The sequence below is a fragment of the Cervus canadensis genome, chromosome 1 (assembly GCF_019320065.1).
Source record: "Cervus canadensis isolate Bull #8, Minnesota chromosome 1, ASM1932006v1, whole genome shotgun sequence".
NCBI lineage: Eukaryota > Metazoa > Chordata > Mammalia > Artiodactyla > Cervidae > Cervus > Cervus canadensis.
Window position 1 is genome coordinate 21693917 of NC_057386.1, and position 27215 is coordinate 21721131.

General features: G+C 57.3%; 1 protein-coding gene across 3 annotated transcripts in view; it reads left to right on the forward strand.

Moving 5' to 3' along the window:
• Positions 1-345: 345 nt before the first annotated feature.
• SRCIN1 (SRC kinase signaling inhibitor 1) overlaps positions 346-27215 on the forward strand; it is a 71103-nt gene continuing 44233 nt past the window's right edge. For 2 of the 3 annotated variants that reach the window (XM_043469836.1, XM_043469846.1), the window contains exons 1-3: positions 346-600; positions 8581-8643; positions 24206-24507. In XM_043469836.1, the coding sequence (XP_043325771.1) occupies positions 477-600; positions 8581-8643; positions 24206-24507 (489 nt within the window). In that variant the 5' untranslated portion in view covers positions 346-476. The remainder of the gene's footprint in view (positions 601-8580; positions 8644-24205; positions 24508-27215) is intronic. The other variant, XM_043469855.1, reaches the window with a different exon arrangement.

The following is a 27215-nucleotide window of genomic DNA, read 5'->3' on the forward strand; positions in this document are numbered from 1 at the left end:
TCCTGTCACCTCGAGGCCCTAGCCCTGGAGACCTGGGAGCCTAGGTAGCAAGGTAGCAGTTGCAGAAACTGGGGACCCGCTCCCCTCTCGACTGGCGGGTTGGGAGGGGTCACAAGAGGGAAGGACTGGGGGAGGGGCCATGTGATCGTAAGCCCTCCGGGTGAAGAGGCCAGAGGGCGGGAGAGGGCGCCCCCAGCTGGGGAGAGCGTCTAGGGTGAGTGAGGAGGTAGGGACTGAGGGAAGCTGAGCGGCAGAGGGCGGGGCTGGGGAGGGGCCCCGCTAAGCCCCCCCTCCCCTCCCACGCACCCCCATGCTACGTCAGAAGCTCCTGGGCCAGCTCCGAGTCCTGTCGGTGGGGGCAGCAGGATGCTGGTGGAAGCGGAGGGGGCCGGCCGGGTGCCTCCGGAGCTCGGCTGGCAGGGCCCGGCGGGGCGTGTGCGGCTGCTGGTGCAAGCCCCCCCGCCCCACCCCTCCTCATGCAGCCCTGGCAGTGCCTCCGGCGCTTTGCCCTGGCCTGGTGGGAGAGGACAGCGGAGGGCAGAGCCCGATCTCCCAGGGAAGAGGCCGGACCAAGGGACCCCGGGGGCCGAGGGGAGCCAGGTGAGCAAGAACAGGGAATGTGCGAAGAGATCCCGGACTGGCAGTCCCTCTTCTCCAATACTAGGGAACCAGCAGGTCTTGTAGCCCCCAACTTGAAGGGAAGTGGTTTCCTGGCAGGAGCCTTGCAGAAGATGTTTGAACTCCTGTTGTTTTGGGAAGGGAAAAACAGATGAGGGCTGGGAGAGGGGATAGGTAACCAGACTTCCAGGCTTGTGAGTCTGAATATTCATTGGTGTTGAGTTGGAGCATTTGGGGGCGGGGATAGGATGCCTTCTTTCCAACTCTGAATATCTTGGTCTGGGTGACCTTGAGCCAACTGCTTTGCTGTCTAACTCCGTGCCTCAGTTTCTCATATTCCCTTCCCTATCCCTCTTGCTGTCTTAAAAAACTGATGAGGCATTTGATGGAGACTGTCACTGTGAAAATGTGGGGCTCCGTCATCACTGGTGGCAGCTGTGGTGGTGGTTTCTGGCATGGTTGTGCGTGTGTACGAATGTGGGGGGCAGTTTATGGTTTATGTGTGAGGTCTGCTGGTTGGGGCCACTGTGGGCAAGTGTCAGGGTCCGGCATTCATACAGGAAGGAAAGCTCCGGGCAAGCTGGGAGTTGTTGAGGCAGAGACTTAACTGGTGGCCTAGTGTAGAAGCAAGGGATAGGGCATAAGGGGAGGGGGTTCCAAGAATAAAATTCCCCCTCCATCCAGACTGCCTGGCACCCAAGCACCGTTGGCAGCGAGTGCAAAGGCTTTGCCCTGGCTTCCTGCCACCGTGCCTTGGGGACAAGAGGGTCTTTGTCCGGTGCCCCCCCACCCCAGCCCTGCTCCTTCTGTCCTTACTATGATGGCCAGTTCTCTGTGATGACCCTCAGGGCTGGGATGGAGATGCAAGTGTGCTCTGGAGATCTGTATGAAGCAGCTGTGGTCTTCAGGCAGTGCTGAGTGGAGACCAGAAGCCCTCCTAGGGGAAGGTCCCTGGGAATTGGGAGGCTTGCCCCCCGCCCCTTGCTCTCTGCTTGCCTCCTTGTCTCCTTGCCTAATGAGGAGGGGATGGTGTCTGGGGTCTTCACGGCCTGATTCCTGCTGGGAATCCAGGGTTCCAGGTCTCTTAAATTTGTACAGGGTACAGAGTTGGGTGCTGTGATGCAAAGCCTCAGGTGATCTCTCTTTCTCTCTCTCTGGCCAGGGACCCACCCTGGAAAAAAGGTTTAATTAGAACCATTGATTCCTTCTTTGGCTGTGGGCATCGATCTCACCGGTGCGGTCAGAGCTGGGGCTGATGGTGGAACGGCTGCCCAGTCCGAACAGGGAAGGGGCTGGGCTCTTGGAAGTATCACATCTGTTTTAGTCCCGTCTCCACTCCAGGTTAGGACTTGGGGAAGGAAAGGAGATGGGCTTGAGGTTTTGGCCTGAGGGAGCTGTGTTTGGAGTCCCAGGATCATCCCGAGTAGTGGGCCAGGCTCGGGAAGGGAGGGGCTGCTCTGTTGGAAGAGAGACAGTGGGCCCTTGAGGGGGCAGGCAGAGAGTTCAGGGACGGATCTGGAGCTTGCCATGAAAGCTTTGCTTTCGAGGAATCCCAAGCACTTATCTCCTCCAACCCCTGGCAAGGAGATCTGATTTCTTCCTTCGTTTGTGTCTTCGAGGCCCAGAGAGGGACAGAGACTGCCTCCGAAGCCCAGTGGGCCTGCGTCTGGCCTCTGAGCCTGGCAGTCTGACCGAGCAGCCCCTGACTAGGCACAGGGGGCTGAGAGTGAGGCTTCGCCCACTGGTGTCTGGGTTTGGTGGGAGGTGGCGGACAGGTTGTGCCCCCTAGGCCCTGGCTGCCTGTCGTGGGTGGGCTGGTGCAGGTGCAGGCTTCAATGAGCCACTCAGATGCTCTTTGAAGAATCCCTTGCTGGCTTCCTAGGGCCCATTTGAGCAAAGATAATAAAAATCTGGCCGTCAGCGGGTTTGAGGGCTGCATTTGCTTCCCCTTCTTTCATTCCCAGCTCTGAAAAGCGGAGATGAAGGCTTTGGATTTGGCTGGGAAGCTGTGCTTGCCTGCCCCGAGGGAGGGAGGGGAGGAGAGCGGAGGGAGGCAGCGAAGGGAAGACCGATTTCCTGGCAGCCGGGGGATTTGCTGGGGAGGTGGGCAGAGGGGCAGGGACATGGTCCCGGACTTCCTCCGGCCTCGATGGGGCTCCCATGCCCCTCAGCCGGGCTCCAGCCTTATCCTTCAGGTCTGGAGACTGGGACCCCCCCTCAGCTCCACTGTTCCTACATTCACCCATTCACCGCTATGCTCCTCAGACTCCCCACTTTCTTCCCCAGTCCCCTCCACCCCTCCATCCCTCCCGCTCTGCCCTTCCAGCGCTCTCTCCTCTTTGTCTCCCTCACTCGACTCCTGAGTCTCCCCTTTTCTCCCCATCTGCCCCCTCCAATCTGTCTGTCCGTCTTCTTTCCATAGCATCTGTCCTGCTTTCTAGGACCGACTGGAAGGCTGAGAAGCCAAGTTGGTTGGGGGGCTGGGGAGGAAGGGGAGCTGCAGCCACAGAAGGGATGGGCTTGAATGGACTATTATGGTCTGTCAGGTGTCATAGTTACCAGAGGCCAGGCGGAAGGGGGCTGCTGAGCACTTAGAGATGTGTGTGTGGTGAGGGCGCTGTCCCCCTCCCCGCACACAGCGGGCACCTTGCCCTGACATTGGGCTTTAGACACTCAAGTTCTCCTGCCACCTTCTGCTGTTTGGCTGCCGGGAATCCAGTGCCTCGGCCTCTGGCCCCATCACCCCTCTGATCACCCACTGCCCCAGGCATCATTGCCGCCCTGGGCCAGGGTTCCCCCACACCCCCTACTCAGGCTCAGATGGGGAAGGGAGGTGGCCAAGGGAACCCCGTACAGACCCTGGGACCCCTTCACCATCATGTAAGCGCCCCATATGGAAAACAAGACTGTCATGGAAAGAGCACTGGGCTGAGTAAAGAGACCTTCTTAGGATCCTTCGTTAGCGCCCAAATGTCCGAGTGACCTTGAACAAGTCCCTTCCTGGCAAGGGCCTCTTTCCTCACCTGTGAAATAAGGGGGCGGGCTGGCTCCTCTCCAAGGTCTCTTCTGTCACTCCACCGATGTTGTGTCTCTCTTCTGGGTTATTTGCATATGCTTTGCATACATTAATGGTGCCTGCTTGAAGGGGGAGGGTGCCGCCCACAGGGACCAGAGTCCAACCCACCACTCAAGACTCCCCTTGCCCATTGGCCCAGGCTGTCACTGCAGGAATCTCCCAGAGGGATGGAAGCCAGGGTGGGTGGGGGTGGGGGTGGGGGGTGGGGGGGGGGGGTCTGAGAATTCCCTAGGGAGGTGGCTCCTGTGTTCGAACCCTGCTAGAGGCAGAATAGGGGGTAGCCCTAGTGGAGGGGACCCCTACCCTTGTCAGTCCTGCTCCAGAAAGTCCAAACAAGAAAGCCAAGTGGGTGTGAATTCCTTGCAGTTGCTTGTGGCTACCACTGGTTGTGTGAAACCCCAGTGAGACGGGCAGAGGGGCTTGGGGGTCTCCGTCCTCTGTTCTCAGGGCCTAAGTACCCTCTACATGCCAGGAGCTTAGCTAGGTGTAAGAGTCCCTCCCTCTGGTTTCAGCTGCCTCCCACAGCCCAGGACAGGTCCTGCCATCTTATGCCCCTACTCACTTCTACTCAGGCACCTGGGCTCTAGCTATATGTGGGTAGGAATTTGGACCTGAGAGATGGTCACTGAGACCAGGATCATTGCATGTCTGGGCGCTGCCCAGTCAGCACACTGCCTGGCCTCACGGGCCTCCTCCCCTGCCACCTGCTAGGTGCTGTGTTTGGTACAGGCCAGTGTCCTGCATCTCAACCCTCCACCTGCCTCAGTTTCTTTCACCCATCCCCTCATAATGCCCATCACATGGGGCAATACTGGGGTAAAGGTTGGCAGCTTGGGCAAGATAAGGTGGGCCACTGAGTAAGATGGGGGTTTCTGAAGACAGGAGCAAAAATCACCTCTCCACCACCACGGAGGATGGACCAGAGGACGTGCAGCAAGAGGGATCCAGGTTAGATTTAGTCTCAGGGAGGAACTGACCCAGCATGCAAATTAGTTTCTGACTACAGAATTGTTGTGACGCTTAAGTGAAACAACGGATGAAAATGTCCAGCACAGTGCCTGTCACATAAGAAATAATAAATGGTATGGGGAGGGGATAGCTGTCTCTGAACACAGTGGAGACCCTCCCCTAACCCGAGATGCAGGAGTTTGCAGGGAATGAGAAGCTGGAAGGATGATTCCAAGAAGAGCTGTTTCTCCCACGTTCAAGCTGCCCCCGCAGCCCTCCTGCCCCTCGCTCAGCGCACTGGGCCCAGCCACCCTGGGACACTCTGCCCTCATCCTCTCTGCCGTAGGTGGGCAGACAGAGGGTTCGGAGGCTGGGAATCCTGTTCTTCTCCCCCTCCCCCTGTCTTTGCTCAGGACAGCTTGAGAGGAAACAGGCCCACGCTGCAGCAGGAGGAATCGAGGTTAGATGGGAAGGAAATCTCGCGGTGCATGAAGGGTGGCTGCTCTGAGATGCTGTTTGTGCATCTTTTCCCTCAATGATAGGTGTATATGAGTGCAAGTAGGCTAGTGTTGTACCTAGGTGCAGGGGGCTGGTTAATATGACCTTTGAGATGACCTTTGGGCTATTGTCAGGAGCTTGGTAGGTCCAGTTTAATCTCGTGTGGCTGTGGTGGTTGGCAGAGTGCAGGAGGCCATGATGGAGAGGGGTTCAGAGCTGCTGGGGAGGAGAAGGGACAGGGAAGTCAGTCTGATCCCCCAGGGCAGAGAGGTCAAGTGCAGGGTAAAGAGCAAGCATTGGATGGTGCCAGGTTGCCTGCCTACTGCTGTGTGACATTGGGCAAGTTAGTTGCCTCCTCTGGTCTTCAGCGTCCCTGGTGTGAGCAAGAGGATGGAACTAGAGAATCTAAGGTCCTTCAAGCTGTCACAGGTTCTACCCATCTCCTCTCTCCTGAGACAATACAGGCCTTGCCATACAGAGAGTGGGAATAATACTTCCCAGCTCCAGATAAACCAGGAAAAATGGAGATTTGGCCCAAGAGAATACTGGTGCTTTCGTGTGTCTGCACATGCCTTACAAACAGTCCCTCCTGCTCCAAAGGCACACCTTGTCTAAATCTGTCCGATAGACCCAGAGGATGGATAAGGGATAGGCTATAGGATTCAGCTACATCCATTTTCCTCCCACCCCAGAAAGGCTTTGCCGCACTCCATTCCAACCAGGGACTATAATCCAGTCCATATTTTCTTCTGCGGAGGCACTTCCAGCTGGTGGCTCATCTCCCCCACAACCTTTTCCTGGTTCCTGGTAGCCTCAACCACCTGGCCCAGTTGCTTGCACATCCCGGAGTGGAGTAGTGTTAAGACTGGGAAGGAGCTGGGTTTCTCACATGCCTGCCCGCCACACCTTGGCAAACATCATCATCCCAGCACCCTGGCCTCTTTTCCACTCCAGCCACAGAGCGTGCTGGAGACCTCAGGCCCAGGGGCCCACATCGGCTGTGGGGGAGCCCAGAGCCAGAGACCCCCATGTAGTGGCCCTTCCTGGAGATGTTTGTGCAAAGCCTAGGAGGCAGAGGGGGTGTATGTCCTGCCTTCTCCTTCCACCCCGGGTGACTGATAATTGCAGACACAGCAGGCATCTGTGGCGTCACCCCAGGCCCAGCATCTGCCTCATTGGGGAAGAATTAACGATCCCAGTTCATTGGGAAGGCATGCCACGGCTCATTGAAGTCCTTGCAGATACATCCGGGCCTCTCTGCCTTCTCTCCTGGGCTGTCCCCATGCCAGTCCAGCCCCTCCCTGTGGTCAGGCTGGCCTGATGAGTCCCCATTCTTGCCTCAGCCTCCTTCTGAGTTGAAAACTGGAACTCTGGGGAAAAGCCAGGGCTGCTAGGACTGACAGTGACTCTCGCTTTGCTGCCCCTGACTTTTTAGACTCTCCCTAGTCTGGGTGCTCAGGAGGACTTCTGGGTGTTAAAATGAGAAGAGACCTTTGAGGGGCTTCCTGGAGCTTCTTCCATCATGGTGACTGGAGAGTAGAAAAAGGCTCCTGGAGAGCCAGAAGTCATTTAATGATGAAGCTTGGGAGATCCTGAACCCACTTCTGAACCCAACAGCTCATCCCCTTCCCCTGATTCCTGGTCCATCTGCAGCTGAAGGTTAGAGTTATCTGCCTCCCACTCCTAGGACGAGGCAGAAAGGGACGGAAGCAAAGCCTTCTCTTCCCCTACTGTCCATGAAAGATAGTTTATCCTGGAGCCTGGGATGGAAGGAAGTTAGACTTCAGGCAGAACTTCCCAGATGGCCCTGAATGGGAGAGAGACTAATCCTGGGGGAGGATGGATGGGAAGCAGTTCAGATCTAGAGTCAAGAGCTCAGGCTCTGGATTTGGACAGATCTGGGCTGGCTGGCATTCCAGCCCTGACACTCACTGTGTGTCTTGGGGTAAGTCACTTCACTTCTCTGAAGTTCAGTTTCCTCATCTGTAAATTGGGGCTGATCACAGTGGTTTCCTCACAGGGTGGGTACCAGGATTAAATGAGGTAATTTAGGCGTAGTTCCTGGCACATTGTGAACTTTCAGTAAATAGTAATCTTTGTCCTCATCCTCCTTACTGTCCAACTGAGAGTGAATAATGGGTGGCCGTTCCCCCAGGAAGAAGGGGCATATATGAAAAAGTCTCTTTAGTCTTACTTAAAACCCAGATTCTCACCTCAGCCTGTTTGGGGCTGGGCCCCTGGAGCTGCCACTTAAGGACAGTGGTGAGACGGGAGCTCGGGCTCTTGAGGCCCCCAACTTGTGCCCCTCTGTCCAGCTGCCCCTTCTGGGCCCCACCCCTAACCCCACTGCCTTGTCCAGGAAGCCCTCTGGGGTTAGATATGTTAGTGAACATTTTCGATTTCTTCACCCAGTCAAGGTCCCAACATCTGGGTACAACATTTGCTTCTCCCCAGGATGCCTGCGTCTTGGGTAATCAGTGGGAAAATTGGAACCATGAGATTGGCAGGGGGCTCTGAGGATGCTTGCAGCCAGACATGATGTGGGTGTGGATGGGTCTGAACCAGCCCAGTGAGAGCTGGGCCCAAGAGGACGCCCAGGCCACAGTGCCCGCATGCAGGCAGGTCCTGGTGCTGCGTACCCCAGGATGAAAGGCAGAAGACGGGCAGCATGGCCCTGGGGGAGGCAGCACAGTTAGAAGGACTTCCTGCGAGTGAGAGGGAGGCAGCGGGATGGACAGCTGAGAGGGGCTCTGCTCTGGCAGGTTGAGGATTGGGTGAGCATGGGAGCAGGAGCTGGGCACAGGGCTTGGGTGGTATGGGCGGTATGGGCAGGGGTGCCATTTTCCGGCATGGTCCCCATCACAGCGAGCGTGCGTGCGTGCTTGTTGGGTATGAAGTACCCCTGCTTCCTCTGTTGCAGACAGAGGAGGGGGCCTTCCTCAAAGTTAAGGGGTGAGTGGAGCCGATGGGGGTCTCTTGGCCTGGGAGGGGGTTTCAGCAGAGCAGTGAAGGGAGGCCCTCAGACTCTGAACCCACCAACCTTCCCGAATGGGGTGGCCTTGGCTGGGGGAGGCAGATGGGCCCTCCAGGGTGCTCTCATCTGGGGTCTTGTGTGGGCCCCCAGTAAAGAGGCTGTCCCCATTTCTGGGAGGAGAACCAGGCCTGGCTTGTTGGCTGTCTGTCCTGGGGACCCCACTCTGAGGAACCCCATGTTTTTTTGTGTTGTCCTTCTGTCTGTCCTCCTGTCTGTCTCCCACCAATGTCTCTGTCCCTTCAGCCCCAGCTCTTGACCCAGCACCCCATCTCTGTCCTGCCTGCCCCCCAGCCCTCAGGGACCATCCCGATTTGGGAGCCCTGCCCCCGCCCCATCCATTCTCCAGCTCCTCTCCTCCGGCTCTGGCCTTCATTCACACTTTCCTCCTTTCCTGTCCCTCACCCAGGGCTCCAGCGTGCAGCGGGAGGGAAGGCTCCAGGACTCTGTTCCCTCTGTTTAAAGTCTCCAGGTTGGTAAGCCAGGAGGGGGGTCTCTCCCTACCATCCTGCCTCCCACCGCTCCCTGGTGCAATGGGGGAGGGGGCTATCCCTGGTGGGCCCAGGCCTTTGCTCGGGGAGAGGGCAGCAGAGACTTGACTCTGGGGAGGGCACCTTGCCTGGCAGAGAATGTGTCCGTGTGTGCACGTGTGTGCATGTGAGTTAGTATGTGCAAGCAAACACGTGTGCATGTATATGTGTGTGCTGGCTGCAAAGCTCCGTGTAGTGGGGGCTGGGCAGGGGGAGGAGGAGGCAACCCTCTGTCGAGGGACCTGGAGACCTGGGGAGATGGGTCAGGAGCAAGGGGCCTTTCTTATGGGGGACAGCCCATGTTCCAGCATCAGCTAGTGGAGGGGGATGGGAGAAGATGGGACCATGTCGACTTCAGCACAGCTTTGTTGAGTTTATAGGTGCTTGTAAATCTGTGATCTCATTTCATTTGTTTAATGGTTTATTTGTTTATCCATGCATTCCTTCATTCAATATGGACTTACTGAACACCTTCCCTGTGCCAGGCACTGGGCTAGGCTTAGAGGCCAACAGTGACGAAGACAGTGAAGGTTCTTCTGTTGGTTAAGTGGTGTGGGGATAGAGGTTAAGGGGTTGGCAGAGTTCACTGGCTATGGGGCCTGAGGCTGTGGCCTGGCCAGCTGACTCGGAAGGGCAGTGACCCTCTGTCCACTGATGCTCATCCGCCCCTGCTCCCCCTGCTGGCGGCTCATCCTCACTGCAGGTCTCTGTCGAGCATCCCAATGGCACTCCTCTTATAGTGTGGTCCCGCCAAGCAGGCAGTGACTGGACGTTCCAATCCATGCAACCTGGGGACTGTGAGCAGCATTGTTGGGCCAGAGCTGAGGCCACTTCAGAGGGCCTCTGGGAGCCCACCTCCCACTTCTGTGCCCGGGACCAGCAGCCTAGAGCACTGGACTTGAGAATCAGCCTGATCTGGGTTCAAATGCTCACTTAAGCCTTGTCCGAGCTGCTGGCCTTGGAAAAGCCACTTTTCCCTCTCTGAGCCTCAATGTCTTTGCTTATAAAATGGCAGGGTGGTTGAAAAGAATATAGGAAAAGCAGCAGCCGGACCAGAGCCTGGCCCACAGCAGAGGCTGCCCCATTGCAGTTCCCTGTCTGCGCCTCCCCCAGCCCCTCCCTGGGGTGGGGCAGCTCCAGCCGGGTACTGTCTGAGTGCTGCCCCTGTCTCACCTTGAAGAGGGGTTGCATAGTCCTTGTCTTGGCTGTTTGCAGGCTCCATGTCCCCCAGCCCTTCTCCACTCTCTGAAGGATGCTTCGGCTCTAGTCCGGGTGGGCAGATGGGGCAGGCAGCCCTCCTTGCCACTGTGGCTGCTGCCGCCTTGATGGCTTTTTAATAACTTTGCTCGGAGACAATCTGCAGAGCGCTCGTTTGTCTGCCGTTTAATTAAAATTACCGTTTTCCTAAAAGAGCAACGATGCTGCTCCCTTCCCTCCCCTATCAGTGGCTGCTGCCAGGAGAAGGCAGGAGTGACTTGAAATTGCTGCCTTTCCCCTCAGCCCCTGTCCTGGTCACACAAGCCACCCCCCGCCCCTCGCCACTTCTCCACACAAACAGATGGGCCAAGGCTGAGGGTCAGGAACTAGGAAAAGAGGATAGAGTGAATGTCTTCTTTTTTCACTTACCCTCTTCCGAAATACTCCCAGAAACAGGGAGTTTGGTCCCTCCCAAGACTTACTTTCTACATCTGTAAAGAACCAGAGCAACCCCTGTCCAGCTTTACCACCCAGAGTGGAATAACATGTGGGGAGGGGGGTTGAAAATGTGCTGTGAAGGGCTATTAGATTGTTTGTGGTGGGGCAGGCATCATCCGGGGCCAGAGGCCTCCATGGATGTGGGCCCTGTGGAGTCAGCTCCTCTCTGCTGACTCTGGTTAGAAGATACCTCCACGCTCCCTCCGTGGCTCAGAGAGAGCAAGGGAGTGCAGGGCTGGAAAGGTATGGGGGGTTCATTTGGTCATTACTGAGTTTGGGGGGGGGAAGTATTCCTGGTAATAATAAAAGTACAGATGACCAATATTTACTGAACATTTGCTGAAAACTGTATGAGCCATATGCTGGATCAAGCCCTGAATCTGTGCTCCCTCATTTCATCCTCATAGCTGTCGCGTGAGCTCGATGCTGTAGTCTCTATTTTACAAAGGTGGTGACAGACCAGAGAGGTTAAGTGACATGCCCAGGGTCACACAGATGACCCACCGTGGTAACTGCAGCCCTACTGCCCCTGCTGCCGTTGTGCCTTCCACCGGAAGTCCTCCTGAAGTCTCGCCCCTGTCCCTCATGCTGCAGGAAGAGAGCTGTGCCTTTGCCTCACTCTCTGCACCCCCGCAAGCATGGTTCCCTGTGATCCAAGTCACTGGGAATCCACTTCCCTCCCCCTACCGCATTCCTGGGTCCACCCCCGGGGGAGTCTCAGGGGCTTCCTGACCCTGAAGTCAGGGGTCAGAAGTGGATTGGAGGTTAGAGAATTCTCAAGTGCATACCTCCTTTCGGTTCTAGCCAGAGTCCTTTTCCACTCTGGTGGGGGTGGGCTGCGTTCCTCTCCGTGGGGCCAGGGAAGAGACCCAGTGATAGGCTGGGGCAGCAGATGCTGCTCGTGAGGCGAGGGGACATGGTCATACATCATAGTTCCACCAGCAGGACCCGCCTGGGAAACATTCTGGAGGAGCAGAGGCGCTGTAGCCGGAAATCCAGCACTGGGAAGGACCCCTCGAGAGGCCTGTGTCTCCATCAGTGCCCCGTGGGCCCCGCCTTTCCCTCTGTGACCCTCTGCTCCTGCACCTTCTCTTCCAGGAAGGCCCTCCCTTTGTCACCTCCCACCTCTCCTCCTCCCTGAAGTGTCCCTCCCTGACCACCTCCAGGCTTGCCCCTCTGAGCACCACAGATGTCTGGTGCCTTAAATATAACGAGCTTTCTGTTTCTGGAGGTATCCAAGTCCCAGCTGGGTGGCGTTCCTGGAATAGGGAGGACTTGCAGTTCGGTGTCGCCCCTCTGAGTTCACATTCGCTCCTGGGGCAGCAAACCCAGTGCTTTCAGGGGCCAGAAGTCAGTGAAGCAGTGGATGAGGACCGTAGGGAAGCGTGCTTATGTTCCTTAAAGGCATTAAAAATCAAAGAAACAAAACACTACCAGCCAAACAAAATGCCTACCCCCAGCGTGGCCTGGACCCATGCCTAGACCCAGTATGGTCTTTGCTAAACTGCGATTCACTTACCTTGGCATCTTCATATTGCCCAGAGCACAGTAGGTGTGCACGCAGTGTTTGTTGAGTGAATACATGATCATATGTGTGTCAGCCACTGTGCTAGATACTCTATATATTTATTTCTTCCCCTCTGCTCAAGGTGGGCACTATTTCCCCCATTAGAGAAATTGATCTCCAGTGAAGTAAAATAACTTGTTCAAATGTCACACTTACGGGAAGGGGCATTTTTTTATTTGAACCTTGGCGTGCTGTGTCCTTCCTTGATGCACCTCTATGTGACCCGGAGCACGTGCATTCCATACCTGGCCTGCTAACAGGGAGCTCTGGTGTGGCGAGTGGGCACCTGGTTGACATGCATTGCACCCCTGTGGGGAGGTAGGGTTGAAGGCAGTGAGGACTGCGGAGGCGAGGAGGGAGTGATGCCCCTCACCGTGGTGAACCCTTCCTCCCTCCGCTTCCGGTCCCAGCCCAGCAGCCTGGGGATGGTGGCGTGGTGACAGGTGCCGAGCTGCAGAGATGACAGTGCTGCTGATTCCCCCATAATTACTGTCTGATGAGATGCCAGAATTAGCCACCGTGCGAGCATGGCATGCAGATACGGGGCAGAGTGCTGGGAAGCAGCGGGGGGTGAGGGAGCCTCTCCTTCCAATCCAGGGCCCTCTGGCAGTAGGGCAGGGTCTGGTGAGGAGTAAGTAGGTTAACAAGGAGGAAGCACTGTGTGGTTAACATGCTTCAGATGTTATCGTGTGGGCTGTGGTTTTCCAGTCCTTAGAGTGGCCAGACACACCCCTGCAATGCCTGGCTGTTGGACAGGGTATCAAGGGCCTCAGGCCACTAACCAGAGAATTATGGGCAGAGCACACTGCCCACTCAAACTCCTGGGCAAAGGCTTTGGTGTTTGGAGCTGGGATATGCCTGGCTGGGGCTGACAGGGCCATAGTTGCTAGGAAGGGGCTAAGACCCCGAGCAGACTCCTGGAATCACATTAGTGAGGCAGAGGGAAGGCAGAGGGAAGTGCCTCGAAGGAGCCGGCAGGTTGAACTCACCTTGCCAGGAATCATCCATCCCTGGCAGGAAGAGTCAAGTTGGCCCTGAGGCCCGAGGTCAGGGGAGGCCTGAAAGTTAGGAGCAGGGGATAAGGAAGGTCCATCGTGGTCCCAGAGCAGGGCTGTGTCTGCCCTGGCATTGATTTCTCCTGGCACATGTGCTGGGGGCAGGAGGAGGGCTGGTGAATGCAGACGCAGAGGGCTCACCTGGGCTGCTCAGACCTTGTCTGAACAGTCGGAGCAGTTCTGAAGGCCGCCAGTTAACAGGAGTGCTTCCAACATGCGGCTGACCCAGCAGAGGGCAGTGCGGGGAGCCCGGGGCTGAAGCCAGGCCACAGACGAAGGGACTTGAGGTGTTGGGTTGGGAGAGAAGATTTGGGTTCAGGAGCCTTCATTCTGGCCCCAAGGGAGAAGTCATGACTTACCCCGGGTCCCTCTGAGGGCCGTGGGCACAGACTCTGGCTCACTTTAAGGAAGGAGGGGCCCCACAAGGTGTCTGGTACCTTGGACATAATGAGCTCTCTGTTTCTGGAGGCATCCAAGTCCCGGCTGGATGGCATTCCTGAAATATGGAGGACTTGCAGTTCGGTGTTGGCACAGCCTGTGGCAGGGGCTGGCGGGGGGCAGTTCTCCACCAAATTGAGATGCGGGGGAGGGCTGTGGAAAGGCGGGACCCCCTTCCCATCCTGGACTTCGGGGGCCCTGGGGCTGCCTTGCTCCCTGCCCCTCGTCCTCTGTCAGCCTTGCCCCGGGGAAGGGTCCCTGCTCTTCTGGTGTGCGGTCTCCCCAGAAAGGATGGTGTTGAGGGTCTCTGTGCTTCACTAGGGAGGGGGCTATTCGAGTCCTCCTTCTTAGGAAGCTAGACAGACTGAGGGGATATAAGGAGCTCTGGCCCAGAGGCTGAGACAAAAACTCAGGGATGAATCAGCAGGGCATAGAGGAGGGAAGGGGGATCCTGGCTGAGAACCCCACAGTCGAGAGGCCTTCTCCACTTACCAGCTCTGGCCGTGGGCAAGTCACCCCTTCCTGAGTCTCTGCTTTCTCATCTGTAAAATGGGAGAGAGCAACCTCACAAGGTGTGTCTGAGAACTGAATGAATAGCGGCTATCAGAGCCCCTTGGGAACCGTCCTGAGTGTATGCCTGGTGGGAGGGTGGGTATCAGGAATGCTGTCTTTCACGGTTGGTCCGCTTCCCCCAGAGCACCCAGCAAGCCTGGTGCTGAGTTCACATCTCGTCACTCCACACGGATGGGTGGATTTAACTGAGATGGGAGGTTGGAGTCTTGGAGACTTTTGCAGATGGAAGGAGAAACTGTGCATTTCTCCCCTGCTTTCCAGCTCATGCGTCACCTTCCCAGATGCTGCTCTGGTGGGACAGTTCAGGCTAGATGCCAGGGAGAACCGAAAGATGCCCCTAGAATCCAAGGAGGCTTCCAGCTCAGGGTGGACCCAGCAGTCAGGCAGGAAACCCTGAGTCTCCTTCTGCCTTCTCAGGCTCCGCCTCTTCCATCCTCCAGAGTCTCTCCCAGTACTAACCTCAGCATCCCTAGGGAGGGAAACTAGAGGGATGCACATTTGCTGTTTGTTCTCACTCTCTTGCGGGACTGTAGAGTAGTTGACCTGTGAGGTGAGGGCGGAAACTCGCAGCCCTGTCCTTCACCCTCCAGCAGCAGGTGGAAGTGGGTCCAAGACCCGCCAGCTCCTTGCAGGAGGCTGAGCACCTGTAGGGGGAGACAGGGCTGGGTGTGCCAGGTCTGGAAGCGGCCTCTCGGTCCCTGGCATCGCCTGGCTGGGTAAACATTGGTGAGAGTGGAGTGGCCTTTATGTCAGGACGAAATGTAAACACTTTCAGAGACCCTGAACTTGGCAAAGCAGGACAGGGGCCATGGAAATCGCGTCTCTGAGAAGGGGTGGCTGGATTCAGGATGGCAGATGGGGTCCCCAGTGTGTCTCACTCCAAACTGGAGGTGCCTCAGACTAACACTCGAGGGAGCTCCCACGTGCACGGAATCTGTCAGGGGACGGTAAATGTACACGATGCATGTGCGGGCACCATGCCCTGCCTGTCCGCATGGCATCAAAGATGGCAGAGTGGTGGGTCAGGGTGGCGGCTCTGTGGTGACCCAGTCCCAGCTGGGCCCAGGTGTGCCTTTGTGTGTGTGGATGCCTGTGGTGGGTGCAGGGGTGCCCCTCGTGACTGGGCACGTGTCCGTGAGCCTGGGCTGGGCATGTGGGCCTGCGCTACGGGGCATAGACATTGACAAGCGGAAGCGTGGCCTGTGGTGGAATACTGCAGGCACCAGGACCCCATCATCCTGGTGGCTGAGGGAGCTGTCTGGGTGCTGGGGTGTGGGGCTGGAAAAAGCCTCCCAGAGGGAACCTGACCCCATGAAGGGCGGTGTCTCAGAGGAGGATGTGGAGGAATCCAGCCGGGCTGAGGCTCCTGTCCAACAGTTGTGAGACCCTCGAGGAAGCCTGGGTGTTGATGACACTTCCCTGTGGGGAGCTGGGGTGCATGGTGGGGCTTCCACTCCCTCGCCTCCAACAGATTGGGGTCCCTCTTCTTGGGAACAGGATGCCTCCCTCTGGGCTTGCTTTCAGCCCGAGGCAGCTTCAGGGGTTTGGTAAAGGTCCCCTTGCCCACACCCGCTGGCGAGGCCTTAGCACCCCGAGGCTCGAGCTCCCCCCCAGGGGATGGAAGGTGCTCTGGCAGCCTCCCCGGAGCAGTGGCAGAGCTGGAGCACAGGCTTCTGCTTTCCCGCCTCCCCCCACCTCCCTCCGTTCCTCCCTGCCTGTGTTCCTCTCCGCTGCCTCTCCAAGGAGATGTGGGGCTGACAGGACACCTTCCCCGGGGCGCGTGATGGTGGTGGAGACGCCAGGCAGGAGTCAGCTTGTTAGCGCGGGCTGTGTGGGCACATGCCAGGGCTGTTCCCAGCTTCTCCGGCGAGGGCTTCAGACTAGGGGTGACATGCTCCCCTTTGCATCCCCGCCCGCGCCCTTCCTGGGGAAACAAATTAGCCAGATCTTCATCAGTCGCTAAAATGCAACCCCCTACCATCCTGGTTGTGATAAAAGCCTGACCGTGGAGTGAAAGGAAATCAAGGGATTGGGCAGGTCAGGAAGGGACTGTCCCCCACCCACGCCCCTGGCCGGTGCCTTTGTGCAGTGTACAACCTGCACACCCGTCTGAGTGTTAATAGTTTTTCAAAAAAACAAAAACAAATGAAATGACTGAGGCTCCAAGAGGCTGCTAGCATTCTCAAGGTTACACAGCCAGACAGTGGCAGAGCTGGGTTTGAACAGAGCTCTTTCTCCCCCCAAGTTGAGTGATTTTTGGTCATGCCATAGCTTCACCTGCTTGGGGGAGGGTTGCATATCTGAAATTCTGAGCAGGAGGCTGGCTTGTCAGCTCTTTCGCCAGGAGTGGGGTCTTGTCTGAGGAATATGATTCAGGTGCCACTTGGGGGCCCTGGTTTCTGTGCGGTGAGCAGCTGCTGGGCCGGGATGGGCACCTGAGGGGGTGGCTGGACTGTGACCCATGGCCCTTCTCCCTCTGGGGCCCGGGGTGCCATGGCGTTTTCCTCCTCACTGCTGATTTCTCCTAAGGAGCTTGTTAGTCTTGCCCTCCTGGGGTCTGGGGCCTGGAGAAGGGATCCCCTGGTAATTGCTTTCTGGGAAGTGTCAGAGAGGGGTGGGAATGTCCTTGTCCCTGGGGGCCAGGATGCTCAGGTTCCATTCCTGGCTCTGCTTCCAGCTCCTGTGTGACTCAGGTTCACTCTCTGGGCCTCGGTTTCCTTCCCCGTGAGAGGCATTTGGCTGGAGTGAAAGCAGACGCAGGCAGGGCTTAGCTGAACAGTCTCGAGACATCACTCTGCTTTGCTAAGAGAGAAGAGCCATCACCTCGCCAGGAAGAGGGCTGTCCTATGGTTGTGGGGAGTCACGGAGAGAGGGCAGCAGGTCGAAGGGGACAAGGACTCCACAGCCATGCAGAGCCAGGGCACTGAGGCCAAGCCTGGCATCTTTGACTGTCCCCAGGCCCCACCCCACTCCTGAGGTGGCCTATGAGTCTCTTCATCCCACCTAATTCTGTCCTGCAAGACCACCCAGTCTGGGCGGGGGAGGGGGTACCTCTGCCTTCAAGGAGGCCCCAGTCTAAGGGGGGCTTGCCCTGAAGGAGCTTCTAATACAAAGAGGTAAATGGGGGCCCTATCTAGTGCCCCAAAAGAGGAGGCCCAGGTCCTGGCCAGTCTAAGGGGAGATAAGGCTCTGTCCTAGGCGAGCCCCTAGTCTGATGGGGGAGACAGGGGCCCTGCTCTGGGGTGTCCCCAGCCTAAGGGGGGAACACAAAGGCTCTAGTCTGAGAGAGGAGGCATGGGCCCTGCCCTGAGAGGTGCCCAGTTGGAGGGAAGAAGCCCTGCCCTGCGGCGCTCCCGGCCTGAGCAAGTGGACAGAGTCAGCCTGTGGAAGGGTGGGAGGGAAGAGGTGGGGCAGGGACCCTCTGGCTGGGGCAGTGCCCACCCCACCCCCAGGGAGCCCGACACCCTCCCTCTCTCAGATGCCCTCTCCCTGGGGAAAGCTCCAGAACCCAGGCAGGTAAGCTCTCCCTCCCCGAGGCCTGACAGGTCCTTTAATTAGATTCCGACTCGTTTACCAACTAAGTGGCCTTCGGTGGGTTTTAAATCTGTGCAAATTGGTTTGTGTTTTTCTGCCTGCATGAAGCTGTGACTGGCAGTGCCCTACACCCTCCCCTGCCTCCCAGCTCCCTCCCGGGCGGACTCTGTGGTCCCCACCCTACTCCCCCCACTAGAGTCTAGATGCCCAGCTTCCCTGGGGCTGGGGGGGTGGTGGGGAGCAGGGTTCCCTGAGCAAGGGGTTAGAAGAGTCCAGGGGGGTCACAGTCCTCTTCCTCCTCTCCCCCCAGCCAGGGAAGGGAGTCCGCACAGTTAACTCACTCAGCCTCCCCCGTTCTCGGTTTCCCTGCTGTACTGCCAGGAGAATCGACCCAACCCAGGCCCTTCTCCACTGTGGCTCTGTAGATTAGTGCTGGGGGGTGGCGAGGGGGCATCTGTGTCACCAGCCAAGGACCATCCTCCCTCTGATACCCTCTCGCCTTGCACCCATCCCCCAGCACTGCCCTGCCTTGGGGAACTGGTCCATCATGGGGATGGTCTCCACCTGGCCTCTTCCCACGTCTATGCCTTCCTTCCCAACACCTCAGGAACAAGGGAAATGCCTTCCCTGGGGGCCCAGTGATGACAGCTTGCCTGGCCTTGCCCCTGTGCTCCCAGGTTCCAGGGAGTCACCTTTATTGTCTGACCATCGCCCGCATGCTTTCAAGTCCTCTCCCTTTCCTCCCAGGCCTCCTTGCCATGAGATCGCCTCCCCCCTTCTTCTTTGTCATCCCTCCTGGCCCAGGCAGAGTATCCTGAGGAGGCCTGGCCTTCAGGGGAGTGGGGCTGGGTTGGTGGGGGATGGGGGAACACGGCGGGGGCAGGTGTGGGGGTTCATGCCAGGAGCTGGACATGAAGCCCCATCCTTAATCCTCTCCCCCTGATGCCTGTTCCTCCCTCTGCCCACCCCCACCTCCGAGGCTCTGGTTGGAGGGACAGGGAGACTCAACAGGGTGCTGGGCATTAGCAATTTGGGGGGATATTACACAGGAATGTTTACAGAAAGGCAATTGCCCGGAAAATGACTTTGGTTGCTGTGGTATGGGGCGGAAAAGATGGTTTTAGAAAACAGACACAGATGGGCTTCTGCTCCAAGGACCCACAGACAGACAGCTGAGTGAGGGCCGTGGGCACACAGGGAGCTAGAGCCAGGGGCGCCTGGAGACTGAGGGGTCAGCCTCTTCACTGAGGGAGGGGTGGGAAGGGATGATCCCTTCACCTCATCCAGGCTCTTGAAGCCGCTGCCAAGCTTGACCTTTGTCCTCTGGCCTCTGACCTCCCAGCACAGTGCGGTTCCTGACTGTGCAGCCAGCCGCCCAGCAGGATGAAATTGTCAGGCACAATCGATGGTGGCAGTCGCCTCAGGGCTCCTCCTGGGTGACTTGGGCTCCTCTTGCTTTGGCTGAAGATTGTGGGACTTGTGCTGCATGTATTCAAGTGTGTGTGTGTACGCGGACAGGGCATTTCGGGGTCTGAGCCAGGCCCTCCACCTTTCTGGCAATCTCCACGCACACCCCCCACTTCCCCACCTGCCTGCTGACCTCACTGGGATCTAGCCCCAGGCCCTCTGGACTCCTTGAGCTGGTGCCCAGGCCACGGTTGGGGTCACACCTGTGAGACCTCAGGTCCCCATGGGAGGGGCCTTGTCCAGCCCTCCTGATCTCTGGGGAGAGGGACCCAGAGACCTGAACTCTGGTCCTCCCAGCAGGGGCCCCAGTGAGACCCTTCTCTTTTCTGTGGCTCATGGCTTTGTTCTTCCCTCTATTTCCTCCCCTTCCTCTTTCTTCTTCCCTCTCCCTCCCCCCTCCCCTTCTCCACACCCTCCTCCTCTGAAGATGATGTCATGTGTAAATGTTGCCCAGTGGCAGCCAGAGGACAGAGTGATGGTGACATCTGGGGTAAAGATGCAAGGTGGGGAGGGGCTGGATGGCTTATGAGACAGTGTCACTGAAACCTTGGGATCTTAATTCTCATCATGAGTTACAGTGATCTCATGTGAAAGAATGCAGTGAGGATAAAAATAAATTGGGCTCATAAATAAACGTGGAATTTGGAATTGGTGGAGCAAATAACAATGTCGCTCTCTTCCCAAGCACCTGCGCCTTTATCCTCAGCTGGCCACTGGGGGGCGCCCACTGCTCCCTGGTCATCCCAGCGTCCAGGCAGATTCACTTCCCCATCGCTCAGGTGGGGAAGGCAGAGCTGAGGAAGGCGACAGCACCCCCCCACTTCCCCACTTTCCCTTTCCCCTCATTCTGAGCTGGATTCCACTAGTCCTGGGCATCTCTCCTGTAGCTTTAATCTCTGACTCAAAAATTATAGCTGGCCTTGCACACAGGATTCTTGGAGAGATGGCAAGACCTCCAGCTTACCTCTCTGACTCCCCCAACCCCCATGCCTCAGGGGCTGTCTGTCCCAAGGCCCCTTCCAGCAGTGTACCCCAGCTCTGCTTCCCCATCCAGGGTCTCCCACTTTTCCCCTGCATCCCCTGTCTCTCACCCTGCCCCAGTAGAATCCAGTCTGCTTACCGCCTTCAGGCCTCCTTGTCCCATCTGCCTCCCCAGGTCCCCCCACCCACAAGACCCCTGCCAGATAGATCCCTCAGCAGCCTCTGCTGAACAGAAGCATCGATCTGCTCAGGGCCACTGCTACCCAGAGCCACTGCTGGCTAGATTGGAATCGATCTCCTTGGCTTTTCACCAGGCTGCTCTGTCTGGGGAGGGTCAGGGCCACTTGAGGCCTTGGTGGTGGCTGAAGCAGGTCTGGGGCAATGGGAAGGCTGTCCTGCTGTCCTGACAGCCCACATGCCAGGAATGTCTTTAATTCAAAACAATGCGCTTTCTCCTCATTGTCTTGCCAGCTTCTCACCCACTGCCCAGGAGGGGGATTTAGAGATGTTGTCCCCATTTTACAGATTAGTACCCTCAGGCTCTGAGAGAGAAGAGGCTTTTAGAATGGAGAACTAAAAGAACGGCTAACCTGGGACCCCTCTAAACCAAGGAGGTCTCTGGTCTGGGCTTTTGTTCTCCCAGTGTTCTGACCTCGGGCGCCCCGGGGCTGGCTCAGATAAATTCTTGCCTGAGCCCTCTGAGCCCCCAAGGGCCTCTTTATCCCCAGGCAACAGGATGGCGCCCCAACCAAGAATCCCAGGCCAGTTGTCTCAGTCTACTGGGGCCCCACAGAGAGGAGAGAACTCTGCACAGAGCAGGGAGCTAGGACTCCTGGGTCAGGCAGCTACCTCACCTCTTTCCCTGAGTTTCTTTGTTAAGCCAAGGATCTCAAAGGTTCTTAGTTTTCAGAAGAGTCTAAAGATTTCAAATCGAAGCCCCACCTCCCCTCAGAGACAGCCCATTGTCTCTCCTACTTCTTCCTCTCCCCCACCAACCCCAGAATCCAGGTCCTGCCTCACCCATGACCCTGCACGCACCTGCCAGTGTCCGGGCACCTGAGGCTGAGCCCTGTTGTGGAGGAGGCAGGGAGGAGCTGGTCCTTGCTCTGCTGTCTCTGGGCCTGCTCAGCGGCCTCCTCCCTATCCCCAGTGCCATCCACTCCTGTGAGGTTTACGGGGCTGTAGTCATCAATAAGGCTGTGGGCACACGTTCACTGTCTGGAGCCTCAGCCTCCCCGCTGCCTGCTCTGACAGCCCGGACCCATACCTGCCAGCCCCACCTCGGCCCCTTTAATTGACCTGGGAGAGCCTGGGTGACCCTGGACCTCCCCACCATCCCTGCTTCTCTCAGGCTGGCATACTGCCTGCCCCACCCGTGTGCACTGAGACCCCGCCCCCAGGAGCCAGGGAAGGACGCTGGCACAGCTCCCCAGGAGCTGGCACAGAGGGTGCAGGTGGGCATGAGGAGCTCTTCTGAGTCCAGGGACGTGGAAGGGCAGGAGGGCAGATGAGAACTGACCTTTCCAGTGCACCTAGGTATCCAGAGCCCTAGGTGGCATGGCGAGCCTGGCTGGCTGGCGCAGGCGGGTGGGGGGCGCCCTCTGGCTCAGGCAGGGCTCAAGCTGGGCTTGAAAGCTGGGCTTCCAGCAGTGAGGCTATAGGCAGAATCCACCCCACACTGGGCAAAGGAAGATAACAAAGTAAGTATCCAGGGCGCTCCGCCATGGAGGGTCTCTTCCAGCTCAGCGCTGTCCCATGAGGTAGCAGTCCTCCTGTTGGTGGTGAGAGTGAGTGGAAGACAGAGTTTAAGGGTCATGGGAGGCAATCCCCTGACTCTGGTTGGGGCTATTTTTCCAGCACCCAGAGCACCAACCCCCCATCCTGGCCCTCCTTCTTCTGGATGATTTTCAGGTCACTTCTTTCCAGCCATATTCACTGGCCACCATGGGGTACCACTAGCGCCTCAAGAGCAAGGGCTGGGTCCCCATCAAGATGGCCCTGGGGCTCCCAGCCTTAGTCAGGTGCCAGCCTCAGGAATTTTCTCGCAAACCTTCATACTGTATTAATGCAAACTCAATTTGTTCTTTGTTAACTCACTTTGAATTTAATGCATTCACTTAAAAGGAAACCTTAGCTCACTGCCATCCCAAGGAATGATACCCATGAAATCAGGAGTTGGGCCTTCTTGTTTTTTTTTTTTTAAATCCTTGAAAATAAAAATAGAACTATTAATCTCTGAAGCAGCATTCCTCCCATAGTCATCTCTTGAGTGTCTGGACCTCACTTTGGGGAGCACAACCAAGGGACAGATATCTGGGGGAGGGAGGGACCCCAGACCCAGCGCCAGGGTGGGGAGACAGCAGATAAACAAGGAGTGCCAGTGGTATCATTGTTCCAGCAGCAAACAGTTGTCGTCTGGTCAGAAGGCATGGTGAGAAGGGGTGAGGTGAATCTAGTAAATATTGGAGTCAAGTCTGGCCTCTACCACTTACTGCAGCTTTGGGCATGTCACTGCACTTCACTGACCTCAACAGTCCCATCTCTGAAATGGGATTACAGTAATACCCCCACAGCAGTGCAGCGAGGTTTGAAGGCCATGATAACTGATCAGTCAGACAGACCCTTGGAAACTTCAGAGCTCTGGGTCTCTGGGAGCCATTCTTCCCTTGGTTTTGGTGGGAGGTGCTGGGTCGACTGGGTGTCTGTCCCGGAGATCTACACGCCTCGGCCACATCCAGGGAGGAGTGTATGTGTGTGTTGGGCAAAGGGTGGCTTTCCCTGGAATGTGGCTGAATGTCCTCTTGCCTCCTGTGGTGGACAGGAGGGGCCTGAGGAACAGTGGATGTGTGGAGGGAGGGGGCCAAGAGAGGTTGCACTGGAGGGAACCTGGCCAGGTGCCAGAATCCTCAGCGCCCCTCCTTTGCCCCCATCGGCCCCTGCATTGGGCTGCCTGTGTCTGCTACAGTGCTGGATGCTTTCAAACCAAGGCACCCTGAGGGTTTCACCTTTGAGACTAGTGAATTGTGAGGCTGGGGTTATGCTGGGAAAACTGTGTTTGTCTGCTAAGTGGATGATTTCTGGAAATGAGGGAGGGCAAATTCGTGTTATGACCAGGAATATGGCTCAAGTAAGCCCCAGCAGTTCCTCCCATCCCTGGTGTGGGTGACACCTTGGAACCGCCGTCCCTGCTGGGCTATGGGAAGGTCAGCATGGAGGCTGGAGGATGGGAGACCGCAGAACTGGGCCTGGGGAGGCCAGGGGAGGGCTCAGGGCTGGTGGGCAAGTGGGGACGGGCTTCAGAGTTCTGCATGGAGACCTCAACCCCCGGCCTTCTCTTTTTTTCACTTCTGTACTGTCCTTTGTCCCCTGTGCGTCCCTTATAGGTCTTGAACTTGTGTGTGTTGGGAGGGAGACTGAAGGAAGGGAGGGGGTGGGGAGGGTCCCAGCGGGGAAAGCTTGAGCTGTTCTGTCTGCTTTCTTTGAGTTTGTCCCCAATCCATCTCTCACTGTCTTCTCTGTGCCCAGCCTCTCCTGTCTGTCTGTCTGTCTGTCTTGGGGATGGGGAGGGAAAAGGGGGTCCCAAGCCCCAGACCCTGGACCTGCATCTTCTTGGAAGTGTGATTTTTGCCCTCACTCCCCACCCCCCCATTGTTTCCTAGTCCTGGCCCTTTTCCAAGCCGACCCCCAGCCTAAAGACAAGTATGTCCTAGACATGCTAGTCTGAGGGAGGAGGTTAGCCTCCACCCCACTCCCAAGAGGATGCTCTTGAAAGAAAGACAGTGCAGGTTCTTTTCCACAGTTTGCAGAAAGCATCTAAAAGGAACTCCTCTTCCCTCCCCTGTTCACCCCAGCTTAAGGAAGGAGGAAGGGGATGTGCAGCTGGAGAGGTGCCCAGGACCCCTACTCCCAGCCCCTTCTTGGCTCCTAAGGCCAGCACCTAACCCGCATCATTATCCTCCAAACCCTGCAGAAGAGCAGAAAGCTGGACACTGCCTTTGCCCCCCAGCCTTCTTGCTTGCCCCCGTTCTGCCTCTTCTGTTCCTAGTGCCTGTCGGGCAGTCCCTGCCTCACCCCCAGGGGCCTCTTGCCGCCCTCCTTAGGTCAGCCCCTCCTCGCAGTGACCCCAGTGGGGGATGGGCAGTCCCAGGCCGAGCACGCACCGTGACCCCGCCGAACCCCCTCTCCCCCTCGCAGATCCGGAGCGGAGCAGCCCCCCCATGCTGTCTGCAGACGATGCCGAGTACCCGCGGGAGTACCGGACCCTGGGGGGCGGGGGCGGCGGGGGCAGCGGGGGCCGGCGCTTCTCCAACGTGGGGCTGGTGCACACGTCCGAGCGGCGGCACACGGTGATCGCCGCCCAGAGCCTGGAGGCGCTCAGCGGGCTCCAGAAGGCGGATGCCGACCGCAAGCGCGATGCCTTCATGGACCACCTGAAGAGCAAGTACCCGCAGCATGCCCTAGCCCTGCGGGGTCAGCAAGACAGGATGCGGGAGCAGGTGAGTGGGGCCGGCCGCGGGCTGGGGAGGGGGTCTGCCTTGTGCGCCCCGGACGCCAGGCTCATCCTGATTCTGAGACGCCTCTGGGGCAGAGTGGGAGATGCAGAAGTCTGCCGGTTGGCTCTGGGGAGCCTGGGGAGGAAGGGGGTGGGGGCTCAGCGCCCAGACCTCTGCCTGCAGTCTTGGAATTTGGAGCATGGGACTGGTCAGAGAAAGCCCAGCCTCCACCTGGGGCTGGTGGGCTGAGAAGGAAGGCTGTCTGGGAGCTCAAGAGAGTGGTGGGGAGGAAGAAAGGATTGCCTCCAGGGCTGACTGTTCTGGGTCTGAGAGTCCATCCGGTGCTGGAGTACCTTGGGGTGGGCACCTCTGTGATATGGCCCCTAAGGGAAGGTCAGGCCTTGGGAGCTTCAGAAGGCTGGGTCTGCTGTGCCCCGAAAGAGCCCAGAATTCCTGGCGCCTTTCCCTCCTCCCCCATTCTTCACCTGTTTCTTCCCCCAAGACTTGCTGGGTGAGTTTGAACTAGAGGACTCCCCACTCTGCCTTGTTCCTCTCCTGTCATCAGTAAGCCTTAGAGGCGAGTCGGGACTCCAGCTCCCCTGGTCCAGGACTCGTCTCCTTCTACATGAGGTGTGATGTTTCCTTTGTAAAGCTCTCCCAGATCCTTGGTTCCTGGATGCATGTCTGCATCCGAGTAAGGCCTTCTTGTCTGCAAGGAAGTTCTTTCTTGGGACTGGACAGTCCCACATTGGTGCGGGGCCTTGACAGCTGCTGCATGTTGGTTGTTGATACTCAGGCATTATCTACTCTGGGAAAAAGAGTGGAGGGGAGGAGAGTTGTTCCCATCAGCACGCCAGCATCCTTTCAGTCAAGCCTTGGGGTGTCAGTCCCTGCTCCCACAGATGTCTGGCTCTGTCTCCCTTTCCAAGTACTGCTGGGCGTGGCTAGGTAGGGGGAAGACTGTGCCCACCTCCATCTTCACTGCAGGGAACAAAGATACATTGGAGCATATCTCGTACCTTATCTGCCTCTCATACCACCTCCAGTTCTGTCCAACCTTTACCTTTTCCCATCTCCAGAGCGCTCCCGGGAGCAGAGTTCCAACTGGGATAAGGGAGAGTTGCAGATGAAGGCGATCAGGCCTTCCCTTTTAGGGGTCCCTCTCGGTGGATTCCTTCTGCTGCTCTGACTTAGGAGGAGGGGGCAAGGCCCTTTGTGATCTAGATGGGGTGAAACTTAAGTATAAGGAGCACAGTCAGTCGGAAGAGGGTTTGGAGGAAGGGAGATCAGGTGGACAGCCCTGATCAGGGAAGGCTTCATGGAGGAAGAGGTACTTAAACTAAGCTTAGAAGGATGAAAAGGGTCTGAATGGTCACAGAGGAGGAGAACAGTTTTAGGAGGTAGGAAGATGGGAGGTAAGTATAGATCTGAGTTGCTTTGGGGACTGGCATAGAGGTCCAACAGGCTGATGCAGAAAGCTCAGGGTGGGAGGCCGTGGGAGGTGTGGGGGCCAGATGGTGGAAACTAGGAGGGCCATGGTTGTTTTTAGATGGTGAATAGGAGGGGGCAGGGGGAGTGTCTGGAGGCAGGGGCAGGAAAGCAGGAAGAGAGTGTGTTAGGAAGGATGAAGGGAAAGGGATGGGGTGGAGGTGGGGTGGAAGGAAGATGAGCAAGGCTTGTTTGCTGTCTGGATCCAGAAGGCAAAGACAGAAAAACCTGGGTGATAGGGAGATGGTGGTGGTGCTTAGGGGGAAATAAAATGGTTGGGAGGGAAATATTTGAGAGGGTGAGGGACTGGAAGAGGGGAGATGAGTTAGAGGGGGCATAGGAGTGTTTCACCAGGATGTCTGTTTAGGCACTGAATATACAACTCAAGACTCTAGAAAGGGGGTTGAGCATGAGGTGGGCAGAAATGGAAGTGGGACTTGGGATAAGTGTAGTCACCAAGGCAGAATGGAGTCTGAGAAGAGAGAGGGCTCAGGATGGATGGGAAGAGGGGAGGGACCAGGAATGTCCTATATCCCCAAGGAAGGGGAGGAAGGCCCAGCAGGAGGGCCCCCTGCACTTCTGAAGTCTGGAAACAGCCCTTGGGACCAGCCAGGATCTGTGGATCCACAGGGTATAGAGAGCTCCTTTCTCGAGCTATGATGATGTAACGGCCAGTGTCAGGGGTTGGAGGTGGCGAGGGAACAGGACTCCTGGGCTGCAGACCTGTCTGGGGAGGTCTGGCCAGAAAAAAATCATGAAGACAGACTGGATGGCAGCCTCAAGGGGCAGCAGGCCTGGGAGAGAGGATGTGGGCATGTTTGAGGGCCTCCTATGTGTCTGACACGTTCACTGGCACAGAGCAGGCGCTCAGTAAATACTTAGTAGATGAATCAAAGCACAGCCACTCACAAATGCATTCCTTTATTCCTTCACTCTTTCATTCCCTGCCATGCGTGTAAGTGGGTAGGATCTACAGACATTTCACTTACATCTAGTGCTCAGTGCCTAAGCCTAGCTGGGGCTCAGTACATGTTTGTGGGGTGACCGAATGAGAGACGGACGACTTTGAGGATGCTGAGGGGGAAGAGGGCCTGGAGGAACCAGGAAGGGATGGGTTTCCAGTCTCAGGTGTGGTGTGGGAGAAGAAAGCGGCCTCCCTGAGATGGGGGGGAGGAAGGCGGTGCTGCAGGGCAGGGGTACGCTGGGGTGAGGCCCCCTCCTTC